This window comes from Ursus maritimus, unplaced genomic scaffold, assembly GCF_017311325.1.
Source record: "Ursus maritimus isolate PB19 unplaced genomic scaffold, ASM1731132v1 scaffold_22, whole genome shotgun sequence".
Classification (NCBI taxonomy): Eukaryota; Metazoa; Chordata; class Mammalia; order Carnivora; family Ursidae; genus Ursus; species Ursus maritimus.
This window is the reverse complement of record NW_024424675.1, coordinates 47,519,707-47,542,451: the sequence shown is the minus strand read 5'-3', so window position 1 is coordinate 47,542,451 and position 22,745 is coordinate 47,519,707. Positions and strand designations below refer to the sequence as shown.

The window sequence follows — 22,745 nt, the reverse complement described above, 5'->3', positions numbered from 1 at the left end:
GGGGGGGGGGGGGGGGGGGGGGGGGGGGGCGGCACCACGGAGCGCAGACGCCCCCTGGTGTCAGAGGTGCTCAGGGAGCGCGACGTCTAGCGTGTGTGCACGTGTGCCCGGGCCAGTTTTTACGTGGTGACATTTGGTACACTGAATGTGACATTTTCCACGTCGAGTCTGATCACTGTGGCCAAGTCCCCCGGCATCAGACGCTCTTAAGGACGGTGCGCCCACTGGGGCACGACCACGTCCACGAGCTGTGGCCCTTTAGGGAGCTGCCTGGTGTCGAACCTCCCAAGGTTTTCAACTGTGTGGATAGCGCTTCAGCGAGCTCCTGTCACTCTAGCAGGTTCCCGGAGAGGAAATGGGGGGCGTGGGGCTCTAACCCATAACCACCGCCCAGAAGGGCTGTGACGGGGCCACTGGTCCAATGCACCGTCAGGCAGCTGCCTCTGTCCCAGCCCAGGTCCTGCACCGGGCGCCACGCAGAGCCCCTCTGACTGCAGCTCCCCCGGCCCCTGCGGACTCTGACGAGAAATCCCTGCCCGTCTCGGAGCTGGTAGACATCGCATCACAGGTGGCCGAGGGCATGTGCTACCTGCAGTCGCAGAATTACATCCACCGGGACCTGGCCGCCAGGAACATCCTCGTGGGGGCCAACCACATCTGCAAAGTGGGTGACTTTGGGCTAGCCAGGCTCATCAAGGTAGGGCCGGGGGCATGAGGCGGGGGTGCAGGGCGTCCTCCGCGCCCGGAGCTGGGGTTCCCAGGGGCTGGCCTGCCCTTGGCCTCGGGGAGGCGGGTTGAGCTGGCACAGGAAGCTGGAGGGCGAGATACAGGGCTGTGGAGCCGAGCTGCGCCCCAGTGGGGAGCAGAGGCTTCCCCGACGGCTCTGAGGCTGGAAGGGCGGTGGAAACACTGGCAGGGGCTGCATGTGGAAAGGGAGGCTGCACGGGGGCCGGGGAGGGGAGGAGGGCACGCGTGTGCTGCTTGCTTTGGGTGTGCAGTGAGGGCACAGGTGGGAGCGGTTTGTGAACTCATAGCAAACACCTCCCCTGGCCGACCCCCGCACACGACAGAAGCGGACAGAATGGTGTCCTGAGCCCCTTGCCCCATCACCAACCCCTCCTTCCACGCGGTTAGACCCGAGTCCCCACGTGCACACTTCGGTTCCACAAGGACTCCAAAGAAAAACAGCCACAATCACACTTTGGACACGTAACGGGGACTCCTTACAGTCATCACGTGCCCCCTCGGAGCTGCTGCCAAGCTCCTGAAAGCCGGGAATTCACTGCCTTGCTGCTGGAGCGGACCCCGGGTCGCAGCGGCTCAACTACTTCCTCTGGCCGTTCTCACCCTCCCGGGCCGGCGCCCACTGCTCAGGGCACGTCTGCCTCACTCTTCCTGGCGCCGGGGGCACGGAGGGCCAGCATCCAGGGCCTTTCACTCCCAGGCGGCTGTCCCGATGCTGCGGTTCCTTCCTCGTCGGCTGGATGCTTCTAGAAGGCGTTTCCCTCATCCACGCGGTGGCCAGCTGCAGGGCAGGCCAGGCAGGAAGACAGGCTGAGCGTGACTCCTACAGCTTTTCTGAGCATGTCCGGGGGAGCTGGGGGGCAGCTCTGTGAACCCGTGGTGTGAACACGCCTGCAGTTCCCCCATACAAGTCACAGACCGTGCCTTGCTCACATGGGCCCACCTCCGGGGCTCCAACACCACCCGGGTGGGGCGGAGGCACGCTTATCCCGGTCCTGAGCTGCCAGCTCTGGCCCTCCACCCCTCATCTGAGGGAAAGCAGCACCTCCAGCAGCACGTGGGGCGGTCACCAGTACCTGGGCTGCACTGGCCCACGACGAACCCCACAGCTCCCTGTGCCCGTCCACACGGTGGGGGCAGGAGGGGTGTGGGCAGCTGCCGAGGCCCACCCAGCACGTGTTTGGTTGCAGGAGGACATCTACCTTTCCCACGACCACAACATCCCCTACAAGTGGACCGCCCCCAAGGCCCTGTCCCGAGGGCTTTACTCCATCAAATCCGACGTCTGGTCCTTTGGGATCCTCCTTCAGTGTCCCCAACGGCGGGTGGTGCACCTGGACTTGGGACTGCACCAGCCGGCCTCCCACTGGCAGCCCTCTGGGGGCGTCAGGAGTGTGTAGGGGTGCGGCCGGCAGCAGCTCAGCCCAGGCTTTCCTGGGAGGGCGGCAGATGGCAGCATGTCTTCCCAGGGGCAAGGGAGGCCAGGTGGGCACCAGCTTCCAGCCCCTACAGCGCCTCTGGCTGTCCCAGCACAGGAATGTCCAACCGAGAGGTGTTCCTGAATGTGGATGCAGGCTACCGGATGCCCTGCCCCCCGGAGTGCCCCCCCGCCACACATAAGCTGATGCTCTCATGCTGGCACAGGGACCCCGAGCAGAGGCCCTGCTTCAGAGCCCTGCGGGAGCGGCTGTCCAGTGTCAGCAGGTATGAGAACCCGCTCTGAGCAACAGCCTCCCGGCCGCTGCCTGGGAGTCACCAGGGCCAGGTCCTGTGAAGACGGGCCAGGGTGTCATTCTGGACCTCCCATCAGAAGTACAGGCAGACTGACGATGCTGACAGTTCCCAGAACCGGGCTGGACACGGGGGACAGTGCTCGTCCAGTCTTGGCCCGCCCTGTCCTGGGGCAGGGGGAGCATGCCCTCTGCAGTCTGGGGCTGAGGCTGCCTGTCCTTCTGTCTGCTCCTTCTAAAACACCAGCTCCGGGAAAGTGCTGGGTCCCGCCATAGCCAACTCCAACTTGGGAACCCTCCAGGAGCCTGGCTACCCTCACTTTCTAAAGGGAGTGGAGCTGTTGCTGGTCCTGACCCAAAGTCCACCAAGTCTGTCAGGAACACGGCTTAGCGTCCCCAAGTGGTGCTTGGGAGGGGCCTGGGCTTTGGCTGGGCTCACCCTATGCCACCTGGCCCATGCCTGTCTCCTGACTTGGGGGGAACATGGACTTCCCAGGACTCTGTGAAGACAGGCTGTTCGCTGGTGGGGTACTTCGGTCTCCTGCCTGGGGCCAGGTGCTATCCCGGTCTTCCCACTGTGGCTATCAGCAGCTGCCCACAGGAGCTCTGAGGACCTCGTCTGGACACCACAGCCTCTAGAGCTGGGTAGTGCTCAGGCTATTCTCTGGGGCACCTCCCCCCACTCTGAGTCCAACTGAAGAGGTGGGAAGGAAGGCCTCCCCTACTCAGCCTCCTGCCCGGATGCAACAGGGGCAGACAGGACAGACGCTGCAGCCCTAGGGGGCCACGAGCTATGCCTGAGCTATGCCGATGCCCTGGGATCGGACTTGTGAAGCTATTTTTAGCACATCACGGGAAGAGGGGGAGGAGCAGAGACCAGGCTCCTCTAACCTCATACTAAGCTCCCACCCACCCCCTCACTAAGCTGCCTTCTCCTAACCAACAGACCTGGCCCAATCTCCGCTGGCCACTAAGAGCGTGTGGGCACTGCCAGCCCATCAGTCATGCTTGCCCGAGGTGGCCGAGAGAGAATGGCACCGCCACACCCTCCCCTGGTCCCTGGTTGGAGTTTGTCCAAAGCTCGGTTACCTGTGGTGAGAAGACCTCTCAGGAACGCCCCCATACCCCTTACCACTCAGCGTTAATTTGGGGTTCCTGTGCCCAGAGTTGGGGCACCCTGCTCAGAATGTGTCCTACAATGGGCTACAAGCGGCAACACCGCTCTAGGAAGGCACCTGGAGACAGCGTGGTCCAGTGAGCTGTTCCACAGCAGCTCGGTCCTGTTCCCTCACTGCCCTCCCTGGTGTCCTCGAGAGTGGGGGCAGGAGTGGGGGCACCAGGCCCCTCTCGCTGAGGGTTCCTGAACCCACAGGCAGAGGCCCAGCTTTCCCCAGCAGCCACGTCTGAGGACCTGAACCTCAGTGGCTGCCCTGGAGGCTTCCTGTCCAACTCCTGAATGGCCGGTTCTCCCAGGCTCCCCAAAATAGCAAGATACCCTGCCCCTTCTCAGATGCCAAGGCTTCATACTTGCTGAAGCAGCTTGCCTGCGTGAACCCGGGGCAGACCTGAGAGGTGGCTCCCCAGTGAGGGGCCCAAGGAAGGCCCAGGGGGCAAGGCCAACACCCCACCCCTGACAAGAAGCGAGGTTGAGAAGGGCTCGGTGACTTCAACCACAGGCCCCGGGGGCACAGAGCTCACGCACACCATTTGGGCTACTGGCTGCTTGGAGTTTATTTTCCACTTGGTGCAAGGCACACGGTTCCAGGGTGTGAGGAAGGCTTGCGTGTGCCTCAGATAGTAAAGAGTGGGATTCTCTCAACTTCCTTTTTGGTGTTTTGCCATTTTGATATAAAAGAACCCAATTGCTTCTGCTTGTGGCAGCCTGCCTAGTCTATGGGGAAGGGAGGGAGAGAGAGGGGAGGGGAAGGGCTCTGATGAGCCTAGCGCCTCCTGAAGCCTGGCGGTGGCCACTCAGGATGGCGGCCCGGTGTTGGCTTTGCCAGGTTGGCCACCAGGCTGATTCCTCATGGCCCCCAGAACCAAGTCGCAGGTGATTGTGCCGCTGGAGGCCTGGGGGGATTCCGAGCTGGGGGAGAGCTTGTGGTCAGAGGCGGCTTGCACCTGCCCCCATGTCCCATGCTGGCCCCCAGGAATGTGTTCTCACCATTCTGGGGACTCCAACACTGTAGCCATGAACGGGAGAGTGGACTTCCCGAAGAAGAAGCTTGCCCACCAGTGACCCGGGTCAGCCTTGGGGAGACCTGAGAGGAACAAAGTGGGGTCGTGGTGCTGCTGCCCACTGCTGATGGGATTCCCCCCAGATGGTGCCCCCCACCGAAGAGGAGAGGTCCTGCACTCACCCGGGTGGTGAGGGATGGCCTCCCCAGCATACTCCGCACTTCCGCAGGAGCTGTTACTGTTAGAGGAGCCCAGGCGGCCTGGAGGACAGAGGCCAAGTCAGCTCTGCAGGGCACCGCGTCCCCTGCCCTGTCCACCAGGCCAAGCGCCGGCTAGGTTGGCAGCACACAGACAGAGCCACAGGTCCTTATCAGCCCTCCCCCTCCCAGGGAAGACCTGCAGGGCAGAGGGCGAGGGGCTTACTCACGCCGGTAATAGTCGTGGGTGGCCACGAGCGAGCCGCTGGAGGGGATGGCTGCCATGCTGTCGCTTGGGCTGGTGGAGACCTGCGCATGCGGGGGTCGGGGTGCCCCTCCGGTCACCCGCTGCCCCTCGGGAAGGGCGTTCCCCACTCGGGCCGACCCGCCCCCACCCACACGCCGGGGTCAGGGGCTCCGGGTTGATTACTCGAGCGGGGGCGGAGCCCCGGAACTCCCGGGCGGGGCGGCCGTGCAGATCGCGGGCGGCGCCAACCGGCCCGAACCGGCCGCGCGGGCGCAACAAAGACGCTTTGTGCGCCGGCCGCGGGCCTGGGGCTCCGGGAACCCGTCGGTCCGCCCGCCCGGCCCGCCCCCACCCCTCGCCCCCCGCCCCCCGCCGTCCAGCCTTCCGGCCGCCAGTCGGTCGGTCCCGCCAGCCGCGGCGCACGGGGCCGCCCTCCCCCCCACCCCTCGGGCCGCTCGACCCCACTCACGCGCCGCCTGGTCCTCACCTCGGCGGCTACCCCTCGCGGGCCTCGGCGCGCGATCACAGGTGGCGGGGACGGGGACGCTAGACCGCGGAGCCCATTTGCAGGGGTGACCGCCCAGGGCCGCTCCGCAAGCGAAGCGCGCACGGGGTGCGCACGCGCGTACGCGCCCGCTCGGCTCGCCGCGCCGCGTCACGGGGCCGGGGGCGCCCCCTGTCTCGGCGAGGCCCCGCCCCCAGCCCGGCCCCGCCCGGCTCGTGCAAGACCGCCCCCCACCTCCGGCCTCCGCGAGGCTCCGCCCCTGACTGGCTCTAGCCCGTCGGCTCCGGGGGAAGCCTGGCCCCAGGGCGTCTGTCCTGTCTCGGGCGGTCTCACCTGGGATTGGAGTGATTAAATGACCCTTCCACCCGGTCCTGGAGCAGGGCCTGTCCCGCCACCTCCCCTGCCCTAAAGGAGGCCTCTCTCCCGTCCCAGAGCAAGGCTTGTCCACCTTTCCTGGACCCCAGGTGGTCCACCCTGTTTGGACCTCTCCAGCCCTTTGGAGGTGGTGGGGGCGCTGGACCGTGGCTCCGCAGGTCCAGCCTCTGCAGTGTCCCTCTCCTCTGGCCTCCTCCACTGGGGATGGAGCCTGTCCCACTCTCATCCAGGCCAGACTAGGGCCTCTGCTCTGTGGGCCCCCAGCAGCATACCCTCCCCACCGCGGTGGGCACTGGGTGGGACCCAGAAGCTTGTGTGTGCGTGGAGCCCGCAGCCCTCCCCGACTTCAAAGCTGGTGTCCCCCTCAACAGTTCGGGTGGCTCTGGAACTCACACCCCAGCCTCCAGCTTCAACCTGCCTGCATCCAGCTGTCTGCCAAGCCCCGGTTGCAGGAGAGGGTGGGAGTGGAAGGGCAGCGGGGGCAGAGAGGGAGGCTCATTTGCATGGGCGGAGGTAAAGAGCTGCTGCCTTTTGGGGATGTCTCCAGCCGCTGGCAACAGAGGCCCCTGTTTGGCTGCTCCCCTGAAGAGTCTGGGGCCTTCCACACCGTGGTTTGTCCATCAGGAGGACGACGTCCTTCTCTGTTCCGTTGTGGAAATCAGCCCTGCCCCTCAGCCCCTTCTCACAGGTCCCAAGCCCCAACCTCCCTCTTTGTATTCTAGGCCCTGGCTGGGTGGTCTCTTCCCCCATGATTGGGAGGGTCTTGAGAAGTCTGCAGGGGCTTCAGGGAGAAGCCTTGCGGAAGAGCTCATAACCTTTTCTGCTGGGCCCTCCACATCTTCCAACCCCCTCAAGGACCTCGCTAGGAACCCTGGACCTCAGCCCAGCTCCTCACTCAGCAGACAGGAAGTCAAGGCCGCAGGGGGGGAGGGCCTGGCAGCCCCTGGGTAGGGCCCTTAGTCCGGCTGGGTGGGGGTCGGGACTGTGACCTGCTTGGGCAGCAGTGTGGCCTAGAGCACTCTTGGGGCAGCTGCAGGCAGGGTAATGCCCCCTCCTTTGCTTCCTTCATCTCTCTCCCGTAGGCCAGTCCCCTGTTCTAGGGGCTGTCAGGCAGGGTCAGCAGGATGGCACACATGAGGGGTACAACATGACTGCTCAGGAGAGGCACATGCACCTGCCAGCTCGCTTACATTCTGCTGCATCCCCAAAGCCTGCTTCACGGCTGCGGACCTTCCCTTCCCATCGACTCTCAGCGCCTCCAGGCTGGCTTCCTGTCCCCCTTCAGGGGGCTAGTTCTGGATCATAAACTAGGTGTGGCTTTAGTGCAAATCAAATTTAATTCTTAAGGGACCTTTGTCATCCCCCATCTCACCGTCACACTCACCAACCCCAGAGTCTGGTAGTGGGTCGAATGCACCAAAGCCACACTATGGGGTTACTGGCTCTCTGGGGCCCATGTGGGGTGCTGCCATCAGCTCTGCTCAAGGCCCCGTGGAGCTGTCCCCGCTGTGTGGAAGCAGCCTCTCTCCTCTGGTCGCAGCTCTGGAGCCAGTCCGTGACCACTTGTAGCCTGGAGTGGGTGGCAGAGCGCCCTGGGCCTCTGCTGGCCAGCGTACACCACCTGACTTGCCAGGCGCCCGTGTGCCTGCCTGACTCGCCCTCCCCTGAGAAGCATGGCTGCATGCTGGCAGCCTCTGGGCCCCATCCCCGAGCTAGGGGCAGCTCCTGGTGGCGTTAGAGCATGACTGGATTTGGCGTTTGGGTTCACAGAGTTGGCTAGGGTGGCTGAGTACCAGGTCTACGCTGGGTGCTGTGGGGGAAACTGAGGCCAACAGCACCTGCTTTCATTGTCCAGTAAGGACACAGAGAGCCAGGCAGGGATGCTGGGGAGGGGTGTCTGAGTGAGACATGGGGAGGGGGCTCTCATGCCCCCAAGAACACAGGGCTGGTCCTGACTCAGACCTTGTACTGTTCCGCTACTCAGTACATGGGTTTGTTGAGTATGTGCTATGAGCAAATGGCTCACACAGACAGGAGCTCCTCGTAGTGGAACGGCCAGTCCAAAGGGCAGGGGGACCCCACCTGGTGAGGCAAGACAGCAGGGCTCTGAGGAAGGTGGAGATGGGGGAAGGGGCCAGCAGGGAAGCTAGTAGAGCCTGGGATGGGGAGGGGCAGTGGTCGGGCCTGAGATTGGAGAGGTAGTCAGGCCTGCTAGGGCCACGGAGGGTCACTGATAAGGCAGATTGCTCAGTGCCGTTGGTACCAGAAGGAAGGAGCATTTTGGTAAGACCCAGGCTTGTCCCTCTCTGAAGGACCGTCAGCCATAGGGCTCTGCCCCTTCCCTAAGACTCCTTTGTCCCGTGGTCCGTGGCTGAGTGTGTGGATGCCTCGTGCTGTGTCACATACACCTCCAACAGGACTGTGGTTTCAGGGCCCAAAGCTTGAGAGGCCAGCGCGAGGGGCCTGCCCAGGACCTTGGACAGCTCACAGGGCCAGGAGGTGGGGTTAGGGCTTGGGGCCAGGCCCAGCCTCTGAGGCAGCCTGGCACCTGCTCTGAATCCGGGCATGGTGGTTACTCACAAGGGGCAGTGAGGGCTGATGTCATCCCTGGGGGCCTGGGTGGGTTGAAGAGTACTCCCTGGGGGTGGGGAGAGCAGCAGCGGGAGCAGGAGAATGCTGCGACCCCTGGGGCAGACCCATCCCATGGGGGGTCTGAGCAGAGAGAGTTGGGACTTGGGGGGCTGCCCAGAGGGAAGGGGCCAGTTTAGGGCTGCCAGGGCTTCTGTGGGAAGGGGCTGGGAGCTGGAGGCTGGTCTGGCCTTGCTGTCGGGCTTCCTGGCTGAGACCCATCTGTCTGCTCATACAGAGCGTATCAGAAGCCCACCGTGTGCCAGGCCGTGCAAGGCCTGTGTGTGTAGAGATGGGTGAGCGGATGCCCCGCCCGCCCCAGGCTCGTCCCCAGAGGTTGAGAAAGTGCTATGGCAGCCCCAGGGCTGGGGGGTGCACGGGCCCTGGCCTCTGGAGCCCTGGCACACTGGGCTCTAGGTGTGTGTGTGTGGGGGGGGGTTGAGGCTCTGTCCTGCCTCCTTGTGGGGAGCAGCGTGCAAGATGTCCTCAGAGTGGACACACCAGGCAAAGTACTCACTCTACGTAGCCTTGCAGCCTGGGTGGCCCTGCCCCTGGGGCCTCAAAGCTCCTCCTTGCGCTGGGCTCACAAACAGTGCCCAGCCCCTGGGAGAGCCGGGCCACAGCAGCAGCCAGAGTCTGCTCCCCATGCGCCCTAGGCCCCATGCCTCTTGGGGGCTCCTCGGCCTGGGCGTAGGCCTGGGTCCCTGGGGCAGAAGGTCCTGGGAGATGTGTAGAGGGGCCAGGCAGTTGGAGTCCTGACAGCCGTCCTCCAGAACCCCAGCCCCAGGCAGAGCCACCCCCATCATGGGCAGAAGCTTCAGGTGCTCACGTGAGAGATCCAGAGGAATTCTCGGGACCGGCCTCTATAGTTTGGAGCCGTGACTTCCTGAGATTTTCTCCCTCGTCCACGTTGGACAGCCTGTCCTACAACCACGTGGTAACAATCCATTTAGTGCTCTGCGGTTCGATTTGGTGGGATTTGGTTCCGTTACGCTGGCCCTCCAGCTCCAGCCCTTCCTCGGCCTGTTCAGGCCGCATCCCCCCCTCCGCCCACCCCCGGGTGGGTGCAGACACGTGCTGTCTGTGGACACTGGGCAGAGCCTCCGAGCACATCCTGCAGGGCTGAGGGCCAGGCCAGCCATGCCCGAGGGTCACCCTGTGGTAGGCCATGTCCTGCAGCCTGGGCCGGCAGGGCACTTGGCCTCAACCTGGCCGTGACCGCCTCCCGTCTGGGGCTCCCTCTTGCGGACATGTCACAGGCCAGGATCTCAGGCACAGACACTGGGATGGAGACTGAGATGCAGGGTGCGTGCTGGGGGGAACTAAGGGGGCAGGGGCGGCGGGGCCAGTGGGGAGCCTCGGAGTGAGAAGGCACTATTGGGGGTGACCCATCTCAGGCTCAGGGGGCAGGGCCTTGGCTCCCCCCTCACTCAGAGCCAGCGCAGCTCCCAGGGGGAGGGAGTCCCGAGGCAAGGTGGCTCTGCGGCCAAGTCCACCCCTGAAGGAGCTGGCAGCGAGGGCAGTGTGCTGACCACCCCTCACCGGGCAGCGAGCCCTTCCCTGGAGGACTGCGTCTCCTCTCTCTGCCGCCGGCCGGGCCAGCCTGACACAATCCGCCACGTCCTCAACCTCACGAGTGTCCTCGAGAACAGAAAATTGGAAGGTCAACCCTTCTCTTCCACTGGCTCTGAGGGGACGGTGGCCCATGTGCCTGGGTTGTCGGGGCTCAGGGTGGGCAGGGCTGGGTTCCGTGCTGAGCAGCACCTGAGCCTCCAGCCGCTGGGAAAATCGTGGCAGAAAGATCATCCAATGGGTCAGAGGTGGGCATGCTGCTCCCGTCTGGTCACAGCCACATTGGTGGGACGCCTCTGCGGGGGGCCGAGTGGCTGGACCACAATGGCTGATGCCCCCAGGCTCCTGCAGGGTGGCCCTGGAGTCGCTGGGATTGGGGCTTGTGTCCCAATAGTGTAGCAGTCATGTGACAGCCTGGAACTCCACTCCCTTCTGGGGAGAAAGAGCACAACCATGGTGCTTTCTTAACAGCTGTGCAGGGAGAGGCGGGGCTCACAGTGGTCACTCACGACCGGGCACCGTTGCTGTTCCAGGCCCGGGATTGTTGCTCTGGACGCAGGTATGGGGGGTGAAGCAAGACCAGGGCTGGGGCTCTCTGAGCTCATGTGAAGGTCTAGGCATCAATCTGCAGGGAACGGACGTCTTACTGTGTTGAGTCTCTGAAGATCTAGACCAGCACATCCCAAAATTAATGTGAGAAGACAAATGAGCTCTAATAACTGAAGCGTTTCTGGAAAAGAATATGACAGAATTGCAGCTCCCAAATCTTTTCATTGAGGGTAAAATTCCCATAGCAGAGAGGTCGCCATGTGAACGCATGCGGAGAAGGTAGCGCATTCACAGCGTTGTGCCGCCGTCCCCCGCTCCTCTCCCTTTGCGCCCCCAGCCCCCCGCGACCACTAACTGCCTTCTGTCTCCGTGACTCAGACGGCACGAGGCCTCCTGTGTCTGGCTTCTTTCCCTCGGCCTGGTGTTGCCAAGCTTCATCCACACTGTAGCATGGGTCCGTACTTTCTCTTTTTCAGAATAATTTCTTCCGTGGGAAAATACACGTAACAAAATTTACCACCTCAACCGTTTCGCAGCGTGGGGCTCGGCGGCATTAAGTGCGCTCCCAGCGTTGTGGGGACCTCGCCGCCACCTGCCTCCACGTGCGCTCCTCCTGTGGAACTGAGACTCTGTGCCTGTTAACATGAACGCACACCCGCCCCGTTTCCCCTCTGTCCCCTGACTGCGGCCTCAGTACCTCGTGCAGGCGGAGCCACGCGGGCGTGGTGGTCTTGCGGTGGCTGGTGCGCTCACCGGGCAGGGCGCCCTCGCGCTCCCTCCGTCTTTATCTCCTCCTTCCTTCCTCCGGCTGTGGGTTTAGCCTGTGCTTGTCGTTCTAGCCCCAAGTATAGACGTGACCGTGGGGACGGGAGGCCTCTCTTGTGCTTTCACTGTGTTTACCGCCGTAAGTGTCCTCAGCACTATTTTTGCTGCATCTTGTAAACTCCCATACGTTCTGTTTTCCTTTTCCTTCATCTCGAAGTGTCTTCTGAGATTCCCGTGGTTTCCTCTTTATGAGCGTGCCGTCTCATTTCTACGAACCTGTAAATCCCCCAATGTTACCTCTGTTACGGATTTCTAACTTCATCCTATTGTGGTTCAAGAAGATCCTTCGTGGAAACACCTTTCAAAATCCACTGAGACGTACTTCAGGGCCTGACATCCGGTCTCTGCCGGAGACCGAGCCGGTGTCCCGCGGTGCTGCTGGGTGGCGCCTTTCGTGGGCGTCTCCGACCTGCCTGGTTTGCGGTGTGAACTTGGTCCAGCTGTCCCACTCATGGAGGGCGGCGGACTGATGTCCCCAACTGCTGCCGCGGACACGTCTGCTCCTCCCTCCAGTCCTGTCGGTTTTGCTTCCTGCATTTTGACGATCCGTTATTACCTGGCGAGGAATAACGCTGAACATCTTCTCATGTGCCTATTGACCGTTTGCAGGTCTACTCTGGGTAAGTGTCTATTCAGATCCTTTGCCCATTTTTGAATCTTGTGCCTGCTTGTTACAGAGTTGTGGTAGTTCCTTATATATGCTGGATACTAGACCCTTATTCAATGCGATTTGTAAGTATTTTCTCCCAGTCTGTAGGTTGTGTTTTCACTTTCTTGATAGTGTCTTTTCTTGCAGAAAACTTGAAGTTTTGATGAAGTCCGTTTACCTATCTTTTCTTTTGCTGCCCGGGTATTTGGTGCCACATCTAAGAAACCACTGCCAAACCCAAGGTCTTGAAGACGTACACCTGTGTTTTCTTCTAACAATTTTATAGTTTTATGGGGCCTTTGATCCATTTTGAATTAACGTTTGTATTTGGCATGAGGTAGCGGTCTAGACTCGCTCTCCCTCACGTGTTTCCCGGTTATCACCTCACCGGAGCCGGTTCTTCCCACACACTGCGTGTAGCAATTGCTTTAAAACTACAACAACCAGGTCAGAGTGGTCTTGGTAAAGGGATGGACACATAAATCAATGTGACAGAAGCGTGTCCAGAAACAGCCCTCCCACGCACAGTCCCACTGTGTTTTGACAAGATGCAAAAGCAGCTCAACAGAGAAAGTATAACCTTTTCACTAAGTGGTGCTGGAAGGACGGGACATCCTTGTGCAAGAAAAATAAAACTTGACCTAAATCTCACATCTCATACAAAAATTAACTCAAAATGGGCAATGTATCTAAATGTGAAATGTAGGGGCACCTGGGTGGCTCAGTCGGTAAAGCGTCTGCCTTCGGCTCAGGTCATGATCTTGGGGTCCTGGGATTGAGTCCCACGTTGGGCTCCCTGCTCAGTGGGGAGGATGGTTCTCCCTCTCCCTCTGCCCCTTCCCCCGACTCTCTCTCTCAAATAAATAAATAAAATCTTTAAAAAATGTGAAATGTAGAAGTATTCAATTTCAGGGGAAAATACGGGAGGAAATCTTTGTGATCTGGGGTTAGCCGATGTCAAAAGCATAAAAGCATGACCCATATAAGAAAAGTATGAATGCACTGGACTTCATCAAAATTGAAAATATTTGTACATGGAATGACACCATTAAAAGAATAGGGGCGCCTGGGTGGCACAGCGGTTAAGCGTCTGCCTTCGGCTCAGGGCGTGATCCCGGCGTTATGGGATCGAGCCCCACATCGGGCTCCTCTGCTATGAGCCTGCTTCTTCCTCTCCCACTCCCCCTGCTTGTGTTCCCTCTCTCACCGGCTGTCTCTCTCTCTCTCTCTGTCGAATAAATAAATAAAATCTTTAAAAAAAAAGAATAAAAGACAAGCCATAGACAAGTAGAAAATACTTGCAAATTGAATATCTAACAAAGAGGTTTTTTTTTTAAGATTTTATTTATTTATTCGACAGAGATAGAGACAGCCGGCGAGAGAGGGAACACAGCAGGGGGAGTGGGAGAGGAAGAAGCAGGCTCATTGCAGAGGAGCCCGATGTGGGGCTCGATCCCAGAACACCGGGATCACGCGCTGAGCCGAAGGCAGACGCTCAACGACTGCGCCCCCCAGGAGCCCCTAACAAAGAGTTTTTATCCGGAATACAGAAAGAACTCTCAAAAGTCAACACTAAGAATATACAACCCAATTAAAAACTGGGCTAAGGATCTGAACAGACATTTTTCTGGAGAGGATACATATATGGCCGATGAACCCACGAAAGGGTGACCAACATCATTGGTTTTAGGGAAATGCAAGTCAAACCCACAAAACGATGCTATTTTATGCTTATAAAATAACTGTGATCGAAGAGACAGACAGGGGCGCGTGGGTGGCCCAGTCGGTTAAGCATCTGACTCTTGGTTTCCACTCAGGTCATGATCTCAGGGCCGTGAGATTGAGCCCCGGGGCGGGCTCTGTGCTCAGCGGGGAGTCTGCTTGAGATTCTCGCTCTCTGCCCCCCCAAATAAAGAAATAAATCTTTAAAAAAAAAACCAAAAACAGACAGTAACCAGTGCTGGTGAGGATGGGGAAAACCAGAGGCCTCCTGTGTCGCTGGTCGGCGTGCAAGATGGCGCACCTGCCGTGGAATACAGGCTGGCAGTTCCTTGAAAGGTTGGGAGTGCTGGCCAGCAGTTTTACCCCAGATAAGTGAAAATAGACGTCCAGAAAGCACACTCGGACATGCGTGCTCACAGCAGCATCCAAGAGTCCCTCATCTGAAGAATGATGAACAAAATGTGGGATAACGAACCAACGAGGTACCATCTGGCAATCACAACAGGGAATGAGGGCTGACACACAGCGTGGGAGCGCCTCGAAAACACGCAGAGGAGCCGCGCGTGCGTGAACGCGTGTCATGTGACTCCAGCTATAGGGAATGCCCAGCACGGGCAAACCCATAGGCTCCGAAGGGGCTTGGTTGAAGGCAGGGAAGGGATGGGGGTGGTCAGCACGTGGTGCAAGGTTTCTTGTGGGGTCATGAAAACGTCCTGAAGTTGGTTTATGGTGATGGTCTCACAAGTCCAAATATATTAAAAGCCACCGAATTATACATTTTAAATGGATGCACTTTCTGGTATGTAAATGATACCTTGATAAAGCTGTTTTTGTTTGTTTGTTTGTTTGTTTTAAGGGATAAAGAGCTGAACAGAACTTCACGAAAGAGGACGTGCCCATCAGCAGACGGGAAGCCCTTCGATGTCATCAGCCGTCAGAGAAATGCGAGCTAAAACCACAATGAGATGGCATTGCACGCCCACGGGAACGGCTGAAAGGACGATCCAACCAGCAGTTCCAGGAGCTGCTGAGGGTACGGAGCACCTGGGGCTGTGGGTGTGCGGGACGGGACCGCAGTCGGAGACGGGTTCGGCAGTTGCTGAAAAGCTTAAACATTCACCTGCCGCACGACCCACAGCCCCACTCCCGCCACTTGTCCCAGAGAAGCCCCATCGTGTCACACAGTTGCGTACAAAGGCCGACGGCAGCGCTATTCCTAACTGCCAGACTGGAGGCGACCCGAACGGCATCCAGGGGAGGAGCGGGTACGTGAGCCGAGGTCCATCCACACGTGGGCCGTCACTCACTGATAAAGGGGATGACCGGTTGACACGCAGCAGGTGAATCTCAGAGGTTACGCTCAGTGCCGGAAGCGCCGCCCCCCGGCGCGTAGCTAGCGTGCGCTTCCCCCTCCGTGACGCTCTGGACAGCGCTTGGACGTGACGCTCTGGACAGCGCTTGGACGTGACGCTCTGGACAGCGCTTGGACGTGAGGACACATCAGCGGCTGCCGGGAAGGGTCTGAGGACAGCCGGGGAGCGTGAAGGAGGGTTCTGTGTCCTGCTCGATGAGGCCATAGGACGCTGGACACATGCGAACATTCATGGAACTGTATACTTCCCAGGCAGTCCGTTTTCTGTACGATAATTTTAAAAGATGAAAATAAAAAAATTATTTAAGAAGCACAACCATCATAGTAAAAATTGATTCAGGCAAGAGTCATCGGTGACCGTGAGGTTGAGAGAGGGATTTCGAAGAGGAAGAGGGTATTTATAGAACCCAAGGCACATCCCCGTTAATTAGTTAATAATTACAAAGGGAAACATTTTACTACACTATAAAATGTGTACTATAAAATATAAAATACTAAAAATTTTACTTCATTATAGAAAAAGCTAGTGGCCACGACCTTCACTGGGTGACCCTGGATACGCCAGGCAGCTTCCCCTCGGATGTGCTGGGAAGAATCCACGCAGCTCTGCCGGGGTTCCTGGAGGAAAAATAAAACTTGAATTTCTTGGTGCAGAAACATCCAAAAAGCCAAAAGAGGGACGTCTTCGAAACAAGTGGCCTGAACTCTTAAAACATGTCAGTGTCACAGAAGACACACATGGCAGAGTAACTGTTTCCAATGAAAGGAGACCAGGGGACGTGCCGCGTGAATGCAGCCCGCGGTCCTGGACTGGGAAAACAGAGCTACGGGCACCACCACCGGCAGAGCTGGCCCTACCGGGACAGGGACTGTAGACTGAAGAGTGTCATTTGAAGTGTGTAGGAAATACACGCTCGAGTACTGAGGACCAAAGGCAATGATTTATGCAACCCTTCACGGGTGGTTCAGAAAGTGGACTATGTACAGACCCAGAGAGAGGGAGAGGAGGATAACACAGATGCGTGGACGTTGACGATCGGCAGGTGCGGACAAAGGGCATAAGGCAATGCTTGGGACACCCGCTCTGACAACTTTTCTCTAAGTCTGAAATTATTTCAACATAAAGGATGGACATGTGTGGAGTCTACTTCTGCTTCCGACCACAGAGCAGTGACAGGTGGCAGGCCAGCTGGGCCTCCGCGAGCAACCGTGAAGCTAGACCACAGGCAGCCACTGCTCCAGGAAGAGGGGGGAGGGAAGTGGGCTCAGAGGGGAGCAGCTCGGGTATGGAAGGGCACGTGCTATGGCTCAAGGCTGTGGCTTAGGCTGGGGGAGGCCACTGGAAGCTTCCCAGAGCAGAATTTGTGGTCTCTGTACTGTCTCTGTGGCTGCTTAACAAATTACCACGGCTTCAACGACTTTAAAAAACATGTGTTTGTTACACATACCCGGCTCTGGGGTCCGGACTCCAGGCACGGCTTACTCGGGGCTTCTGCTCAGGGCTTTGGAAGAGTGCGGTCAGGCTGTCGGTTTCCTTCTAAGGCTTGGGCTCCCTTCTAAGGTCACATGGCTGTAGGACCGAGGTCCCTGCTTTCTTTTGATGGACAGCTGGAGTCCACTTTCAGCTCTTAGGGGCTGTCCACAGTCTCTTGACATGTGGCCTCTAGCTGGCCTTCCCATATCCTGATAGCTCACCACTTTCGTCACATTCTATTGGCTAGACGCAAGCCACAGGTTCCCTCGGCACTCAAGGGGAAGAAATTATTCCAGGGCATGGATCCTGGGGGGACAATTAGGTTATGTCTACCATAGGTTGAGATCAGAACCAAAATACCAGAAGACAAGCCATGCTGGGAAGCACTGATGTTTGGACCCAGCCAGGGTGGAGAGACCTTCCGACTTATTTTTTTTTTTAAGATTTTATTTATTTATTTGACAGAGGTAGAGACAGCCAGCGAGAGAGGGAACACAAGCAGGGGGAGTGGGAGAGGAAGAAGCAGGCTCATAGCGGAGGAGCCTGATGTGGGGCTCGATCCCATAACACCGGGATCACGCCCTGAGCCTAAGGCAGACGCTTAACCACTGTGCCACCCAGGCGCCCCCCGACTTATTTTTTTTAAGAGAAAAGACTACAGGTGCGCCTGGCTGGCTCAGTCGTGGAGCGTGTGACTCTTGATTTCAGGGTCTTGAGTTCAAGAGCCTCATGTTGGGCATAGAGATTACTTAAATAAATAAAAACTTAAAATAAAGAGAGAGAGAGAGAGAGAGAGAAAAGGCTACAACCTACAATAATGTCTAGTCTAGGACCATCTAAGTGGAGCCCCATGAAAAGCTGGGGACCAAGACTGAAAGTTGAATCTTATCAACCCGAGGGGCTTGGAAGACATGCGGGGTGTTCCACAGACCAACACTGAAAAGCACGAAAACAAGCCCACACAGGTCCAGCGATTAAATGCTGCTAAGACAAGAGCAAACAGTCCTCAGAGGAAGATAACAGAATCCAGAGTCTTCACAGAAAGTTCCGTATTCACCGTAAAATTACTGGATGTGCAAAGTAATAGGGAAATTTCCTCACAGTCAAGGAAAAAAGCCAGGTATCAATTAGTTTTCTCTGAGCTGCAAGTCCATCCTTCATGGCCCGCCCTACAAAAGGGATCTGCTCGCCGTACAGCAGAAACGCTCAGTGCTGTCCGTCATCACAGAGCAGGTGCCGAGGGTGAACTTGGAGCCAAGAAGCAGGAAGGGATTGTCTGGAGTAACACGCAGCCTGGGGCTCAAAGCTCTGCCCCGGGTGTACTCGCACACCCACAGGGGTACAGACGGCCTTGTGGCAGTTTGAGCTTGGAAATGGAATGCTACAGAGCAGTGAGGAACAACTATGCCACGGCACGGAGGAGTGTCCCAAACCCGGCGGCCCGTGAGAGAAGCCAGACAGAAGGGTCCGAACAGTACAGCCATGCCTTTGAAGTTGACGAGCAGACGATGTGCTCTGTGGCCTCGGAGGTCAGGACCGCGGTCACCTTCAAGGGCATGAGGGGTTGTTTCTCCATCTGGGTGGTCACGTGCATTTGTCATTCTGTTCTCTACGTCTTCTCAAGGACGGCCCCCTGTCCTCCTCCCCAGCCAAGGGCCAGCCTCCTCGGGCTTGCCGGTGTGCAGGGGGTTCTTCCCTGGGGCAGGGGAGGCTCCGGGCCTCCACCACCGATGGGGAGCATGATGCCACCCGCAGCGCCCTGTGCAGTCAGCCCCGAGACACCCACGAGGCCTCCCGCTCTGGAGAAGGGTATTCCCAGTCGCCCAGTGGAGGGTTGCTCTAGCTCTGAGGTCAAAACATAGGCTCTGGAGTTGCCAAGGAGCCTCAAGCTCCCCGGGGAGCTGCGGGGCTGGGACGCTCCTCCTTGAACTGAATACTGCGGCCTCACCCTCTGCCCCTGAGGGGTGAGCAGTGGGCCTGCAGACCCTCCCCGGTCCCAGGCTCTCCATCTGTCTCTCCGTCCCACCATAAGGGCTGCCTCTTCTTCGCCAGAGAGGCTGACCCCTCCCCTGGGCTCTCCAGTGGCCCGCCAGCCGGCCCTAGACCTAATGGGAAGGCCTGGCCACTCCCTCCTCCTGCTGCTGGGCTGGAGCCCTGGACTCTCAGGGAGCTCAGAGAGCCAAGCCCGCCAGACCCCTTCCCTGGAAGCAGGTGGGCACTGGGCAGGGGTCGAGCTCAGGACGCCGCCCTCCCAAGCACAGGTGGTAGAAACCGGCTCCTTCACCATGGCAACAGCTCCTGCGGCGCCCGGGCCTGGCCGGGCGGCGGCCACAGACAGCTCCTGTGGCCCAAGTGCTGGCGGTGGAGAGGGCCGGCCGGACTGACCTTCCCCTTCTCTGGGGGGCTCTGTCCCCCTCCTCGGGCTTCCCTGGCAGAGTGAGGTCGGCCTCATACCCTCCCAGACACGCCGGGTTTCCTAGGGGGCCTGGTGGGGGCCTGGATTGTCGCGGAAGTCACCAGCGCCCCGTGCACTTGACCCGGGGACCGCGCACAGGGCTGGCCGTGGGCTGGGGCCCTTGCCTAGCCTTGGGGTCTAGCTGCGGAGCAAGCGGCGAGCGCGGCCCCCCTTCTAGCCCCGGCCCCGCCCACCTCCGGCCCCGGCCCCGCCCCCAGGCCGCGCCGCCCGGGCTCGCCCCGCCCACCGCCGGCGGCGGCGGGGACTGGGGCAACTTCTCTGATCTGGGGCGGTGATCTTGCTATTTCTGAGGGAAGCTCAGCAGCCAAGAGGGCCTCCTCGCCATGGAGACCACTTAATTTGCGGCCTCACGGGCAGCTCAGTTCCCCGGCTGCCAGCCTGGGGCGCTGGGGGCTGGAGGAACTTGCCCCCAAGGCTGCCCAGGGTCGTGCTGCCCAGGTAGGCGAGGAGATGAGATGAGACTGACCCAGCGCGGGAGCGTGAGCACGGAAGTCCTGGGGTCGGAGGCAAGCCTGGGATCCCAGGCCAGGAGTTGAGGTCATTCTGAGACCCCTCCCCCAAGGCTGGAGGGTGCTCTCAGCCCTGACTCCCACCCTGCCCCAAAGCCGCTGCCTGGGCAGCAGCTACCAGGGTGACCACTGGCCTTGGCCCCCACAGGAAGGCACGCGCACAGGTGGTCAGTTATGCATTCGCAGGTTATTATTAACCCGGCAGTGACATCACCGGCAGCCAATAGGAGCAGGGTTTATTTCCAGGCTGACAGCTTGATAACAGTTAATTTTAGCTGGATCTTCTTTCCCCAGGCTCGTGAAACCTCAGCCAGCCAAAGAGGGAGCTGCCTGTGTCTCCCCAAACAGCTCATGGCGGGGGCCCCTGGGGGCGACGGGAGGGGACTAAGGGGGCAGGCCTGTACCCCTTCCTCCTGCCTTGCTCTTCAGAAGGTGAGCTGTGAGGCTGCACCAGGCTGCTGGGCCCCTTCTTTGCTCACCCCCCCCCGCCCCCACCGCCCCCAGTACCCTTGGTTGCTATGGGGGCCATGGTGACAAGTGGCTCAGATTTGGGAGAAGGAGGGCAAGGGGGAGGGGGAGGGGAGGAGCACAGGTGGGACCCAGTTGGCTTCTGTCCAGAAGTAACGCTGGCCTGGCTCAGGCCTTCCAAGCGCATGGCGAGCTCTGCCCTCCTTGGCTGTGACCTTGGGCGCCTGGTTTGCCTGTCTGTGCCCAGTGGCCTCTTGGTCAATGGGTGCTGGGCTGGGCAGCCCCGCCCAGCACTTGGTGAACTCACAAGGCCTGGCACCCAGGATTCTGTGGTGTTCGGTCTTCAGCGCTCCTCGCTGATCCGTAGTTACGAAGTGCTGTGCGGGAGGTGTGGTTGTTAGTGTTCAGCACGGCGCAGTGGTGAGGGTTTCGCACTGCCACTGTGCTGTTATTCAGCATTATACCTTCGCTCCTCTCACTGTCCAAGTGAGCTCGAGTGTCTCCCGGCAGCTGAGGGCCGGGCTCCCAGGGCCCTGCAGGCAGCCTAGCTGTGGGTGGTTGGGGCACATCCTCGGGACACAGAAGCACTTTGGAGAAACCACCTGAGAAACCACCTGAGAAACCACTGCAGGGGCCCAGGCTCAGCACACTGGACCTTGAGGGAGGACGCTGCATTCCAGCAGGAGTGGCCACCGCCCTGGGCAGCTGGCCACCGCCCTGGGCAGCGCGGCCTCCTGGCACAGGCTAGCCCCAGGGTGACTCGGTTCCCACTGGGCTGACAGCAGTGGGTGAGCCAGGAATGGAGGGGTGTAGCTCAGACCTGGTGGGGGGCTGGTCTGCAGGCAGCCCAGGGTCCTGGGTGCTGGTGGCCCCTCTGGGCAAGTTGGGGTGGACGTCCCCAGGGACCTGGGCCTCCTGCAGTGGTTTGGCCCATGCCAGCTTCAGCCAATCCCAGTGTCTCCCAAATCCCTGCTAACCTTCAGGCAGGAGGGACGCATCAAATATAGAGGGCAGCTGGGCGGGGGGTGGGGTGGGTCTCCACTGCCTGCCAGGAGTTTATTTTTAATCCCAGTTCCTGTTTGATGGTGTCAGCAGCACTTGGAAGGGCCCCGAGTCATCTGCAAGCCCCTCCCTGACTGAAGGGGTTAGGAGTGCCTCTGTCTTTGGGTAGACCCTCCCTCCGACAGCCCAGTGGGATGGCCTGTTCCCTCCCTAAGAGACCTCCCCATGGGCTGCGGAGATCTGCTGGCCCCCCAACGACTGCCCTGGGCCTCTTTACCTCCTGACCTGCTGGGGGTCCCATCTCCGAGGCTCTCTCAGGCATTGTTCCAGTGGAAGGTGCTGGGCACTGGGCCTCGGCTCTCACCTACTCACCTTGCTTGACCTTCTCCCAGACCTTGCAATGACAGCGATGAATCAGACAGGAGTGGTCTCTGATTGATGGGACACGTGGCCATGGGGAGAGATGCTGGTGGGCCAAGAGGCCTGGACACTTGGTTTTCACACAGCACAGGGCTGCCCATTCCTCTCCTTAAAACCCTTTGGCCATTACCCTGGTCTGCCCAGGACCCTCCAAGATCCCCCCGCCCCCACTTTCTACAGAACCGGCTTGGCACTCCGATCACACTGGGGCCAGGAGCAAGTGGAACTGTGCTTCCTGGGAACCCCTGCCCACTCATGCCCACCAGGGCAGCTTGGGAAGGTATCAGTGGGCTCTGGGAACAGACTTGGAGTGTCCCCTGCGTGGAGAGAGGCCCAGGGTGGGCAACAGTCCTTTCCAGGAGCTTCAGAGGGAGGGTGGTTGAGGTGGACCTGCTGAAGAGCCTCAGGCCGCTTGGCCAAGCTGAGGGGACCCTGGAGACACCGTTTTCAGGCTGTACCATAGCTCAAGTGGGGGGCCTGCCAGGGTGAGCCCAAGTGGCAGACACACCGGGACAGGGGGCCTGAACACAAGCCCATTCCAGGGTCCCAAAGGAGGAAGCACCTGTATGTCCTGGGCCATGCGGGGGAGGCAGAACAGCAGTTCATTTATTCGTCAGGCACCAACCACATGTAGGGCCACACTTGGCCCTTGGGAGAAGCCGGCCAGGACCGTGGCCCAGACCCTAGCCTCAGCACCTGACCCTCCTGGCTGAGGCCTGACCTGCGGTTTCCCATCCCCAAAGACCTCCTTTTATGTTCGGAGTGCCTTTCCACCTCTTCTCTCCAAGAGTGCCTGAGCCTGGCGACTGGGCCTGTGCTACATCCGTCCTCCATCTCCTGCTGTTTCTCTCCCGTGGCGGTCTCCATCTCTGCCCTTCCCTCCTTTCTGCCTCCCTCCCCCTGCCCCCCGCTCTCCGCGCCTCGGCCGGCCTTAGTCTCCCTGCCTGCACTCCCTCCGGGTGCGTCTGGCGTCCGGCCTTTGTAGCTCGCTCCCTCGCCGCATTTTCGTCTCGCGTCCCTGTCGGGCCCGCGCGCGTCCGCGGGTCCCTGTCCCTGTATCCCTGCATCCCTCGCATCCCCGCCCCGGCCCCGCCCGCCCCGCC

At 59.8% G+C, this 22,745-nt stretch overlaps 2 protein-coding genes and 1 long non-coding RNA gene across 5 annotated transcripts in view; 2 read left to right on the top strand and 1 right to left on the bottom strand.

Annotated features, from left to right (window-relative positions):
• The window catches only part of PTK6 (protein tyrosine kinase 6), a 6,926-nt gene extending 4,459 nt beyond the window's left edge, over window positions 1-2,467 (top strand). Inside the window, exons 6-8 of the mRNA XM_040637879.1 lie at window positions 498-697; window positions 1,935-2,053; window positions 2,248-2,467. Coding sequence (XP_040493813.1) covers window positions 498-697; window positions 1,935-2,053; window positions 2,248-2,467 — 539 coding nt within the window. The remainder of the gene's footprint in view (window positions 1-497; window positions 698-1,934; window positions 2,054-2,247) is intronic.
• Window positions 2,468-4,187: 1,720 nt separating this feature from the next.
• Window positions 4,188-5,767, bottom strand: PPDPF (pancreatic progenitor cell differentiation and proliferation factor). 3 transcript variants are annotated; one of them, XM_040638596.1, is made up of 5 exons: window positions 5,584-5,767; window positions 5,080-5,158; window positions 4,835-4,912; window positions 4,639-4,735; window positions 4,188-4,571 (listed from the first exon to the last, which is right to left on the bottom strand). In XM_040638596.1, the coding sequence occupies exons 2-5, from the start codon at window positions 5,132-5,134 to the stop codon at window positions 4,499-4,501; spliced, it is 303 nt and encodes a 100-aa protein (XP_040494530.1). In that variant the 5' UTR covers window positions 5,135-5,158; window positions 5,584-5,767; the 3' UTR covers window positions 4,188-4,498. The 3 variants fall into 3 exon arrangements, with proteins under 3 accessions (XP_040494530.1, XP_040494529.1, XP_040494528.1); XM_040638595.1 differs by having other exon boundaries at window positions 4,188-4,560; window positions 5,566-5,763; XM_040638594.1 differs by having other exon boundaries at window positions 4,188-4,560; window positions 5,584-5,762.
• A 13,764-nt stretch (window positions 5,768-19,531) lies between these two features.
• On the top strand, window positions 19,532-22,701 carry LOC121104562. Its single transcript, XR_005836869.1, has 3 exons — window positions 19,532-19,681; window positions 20,047-20,184; window positions 22,260-22,701. It is a non-coding gene; the product is annotated as an uncharacterized LOC121104562 (long non-coding RNA).
• Window positions 22,702-22,745: the final 44 nt, after the last annotated feature.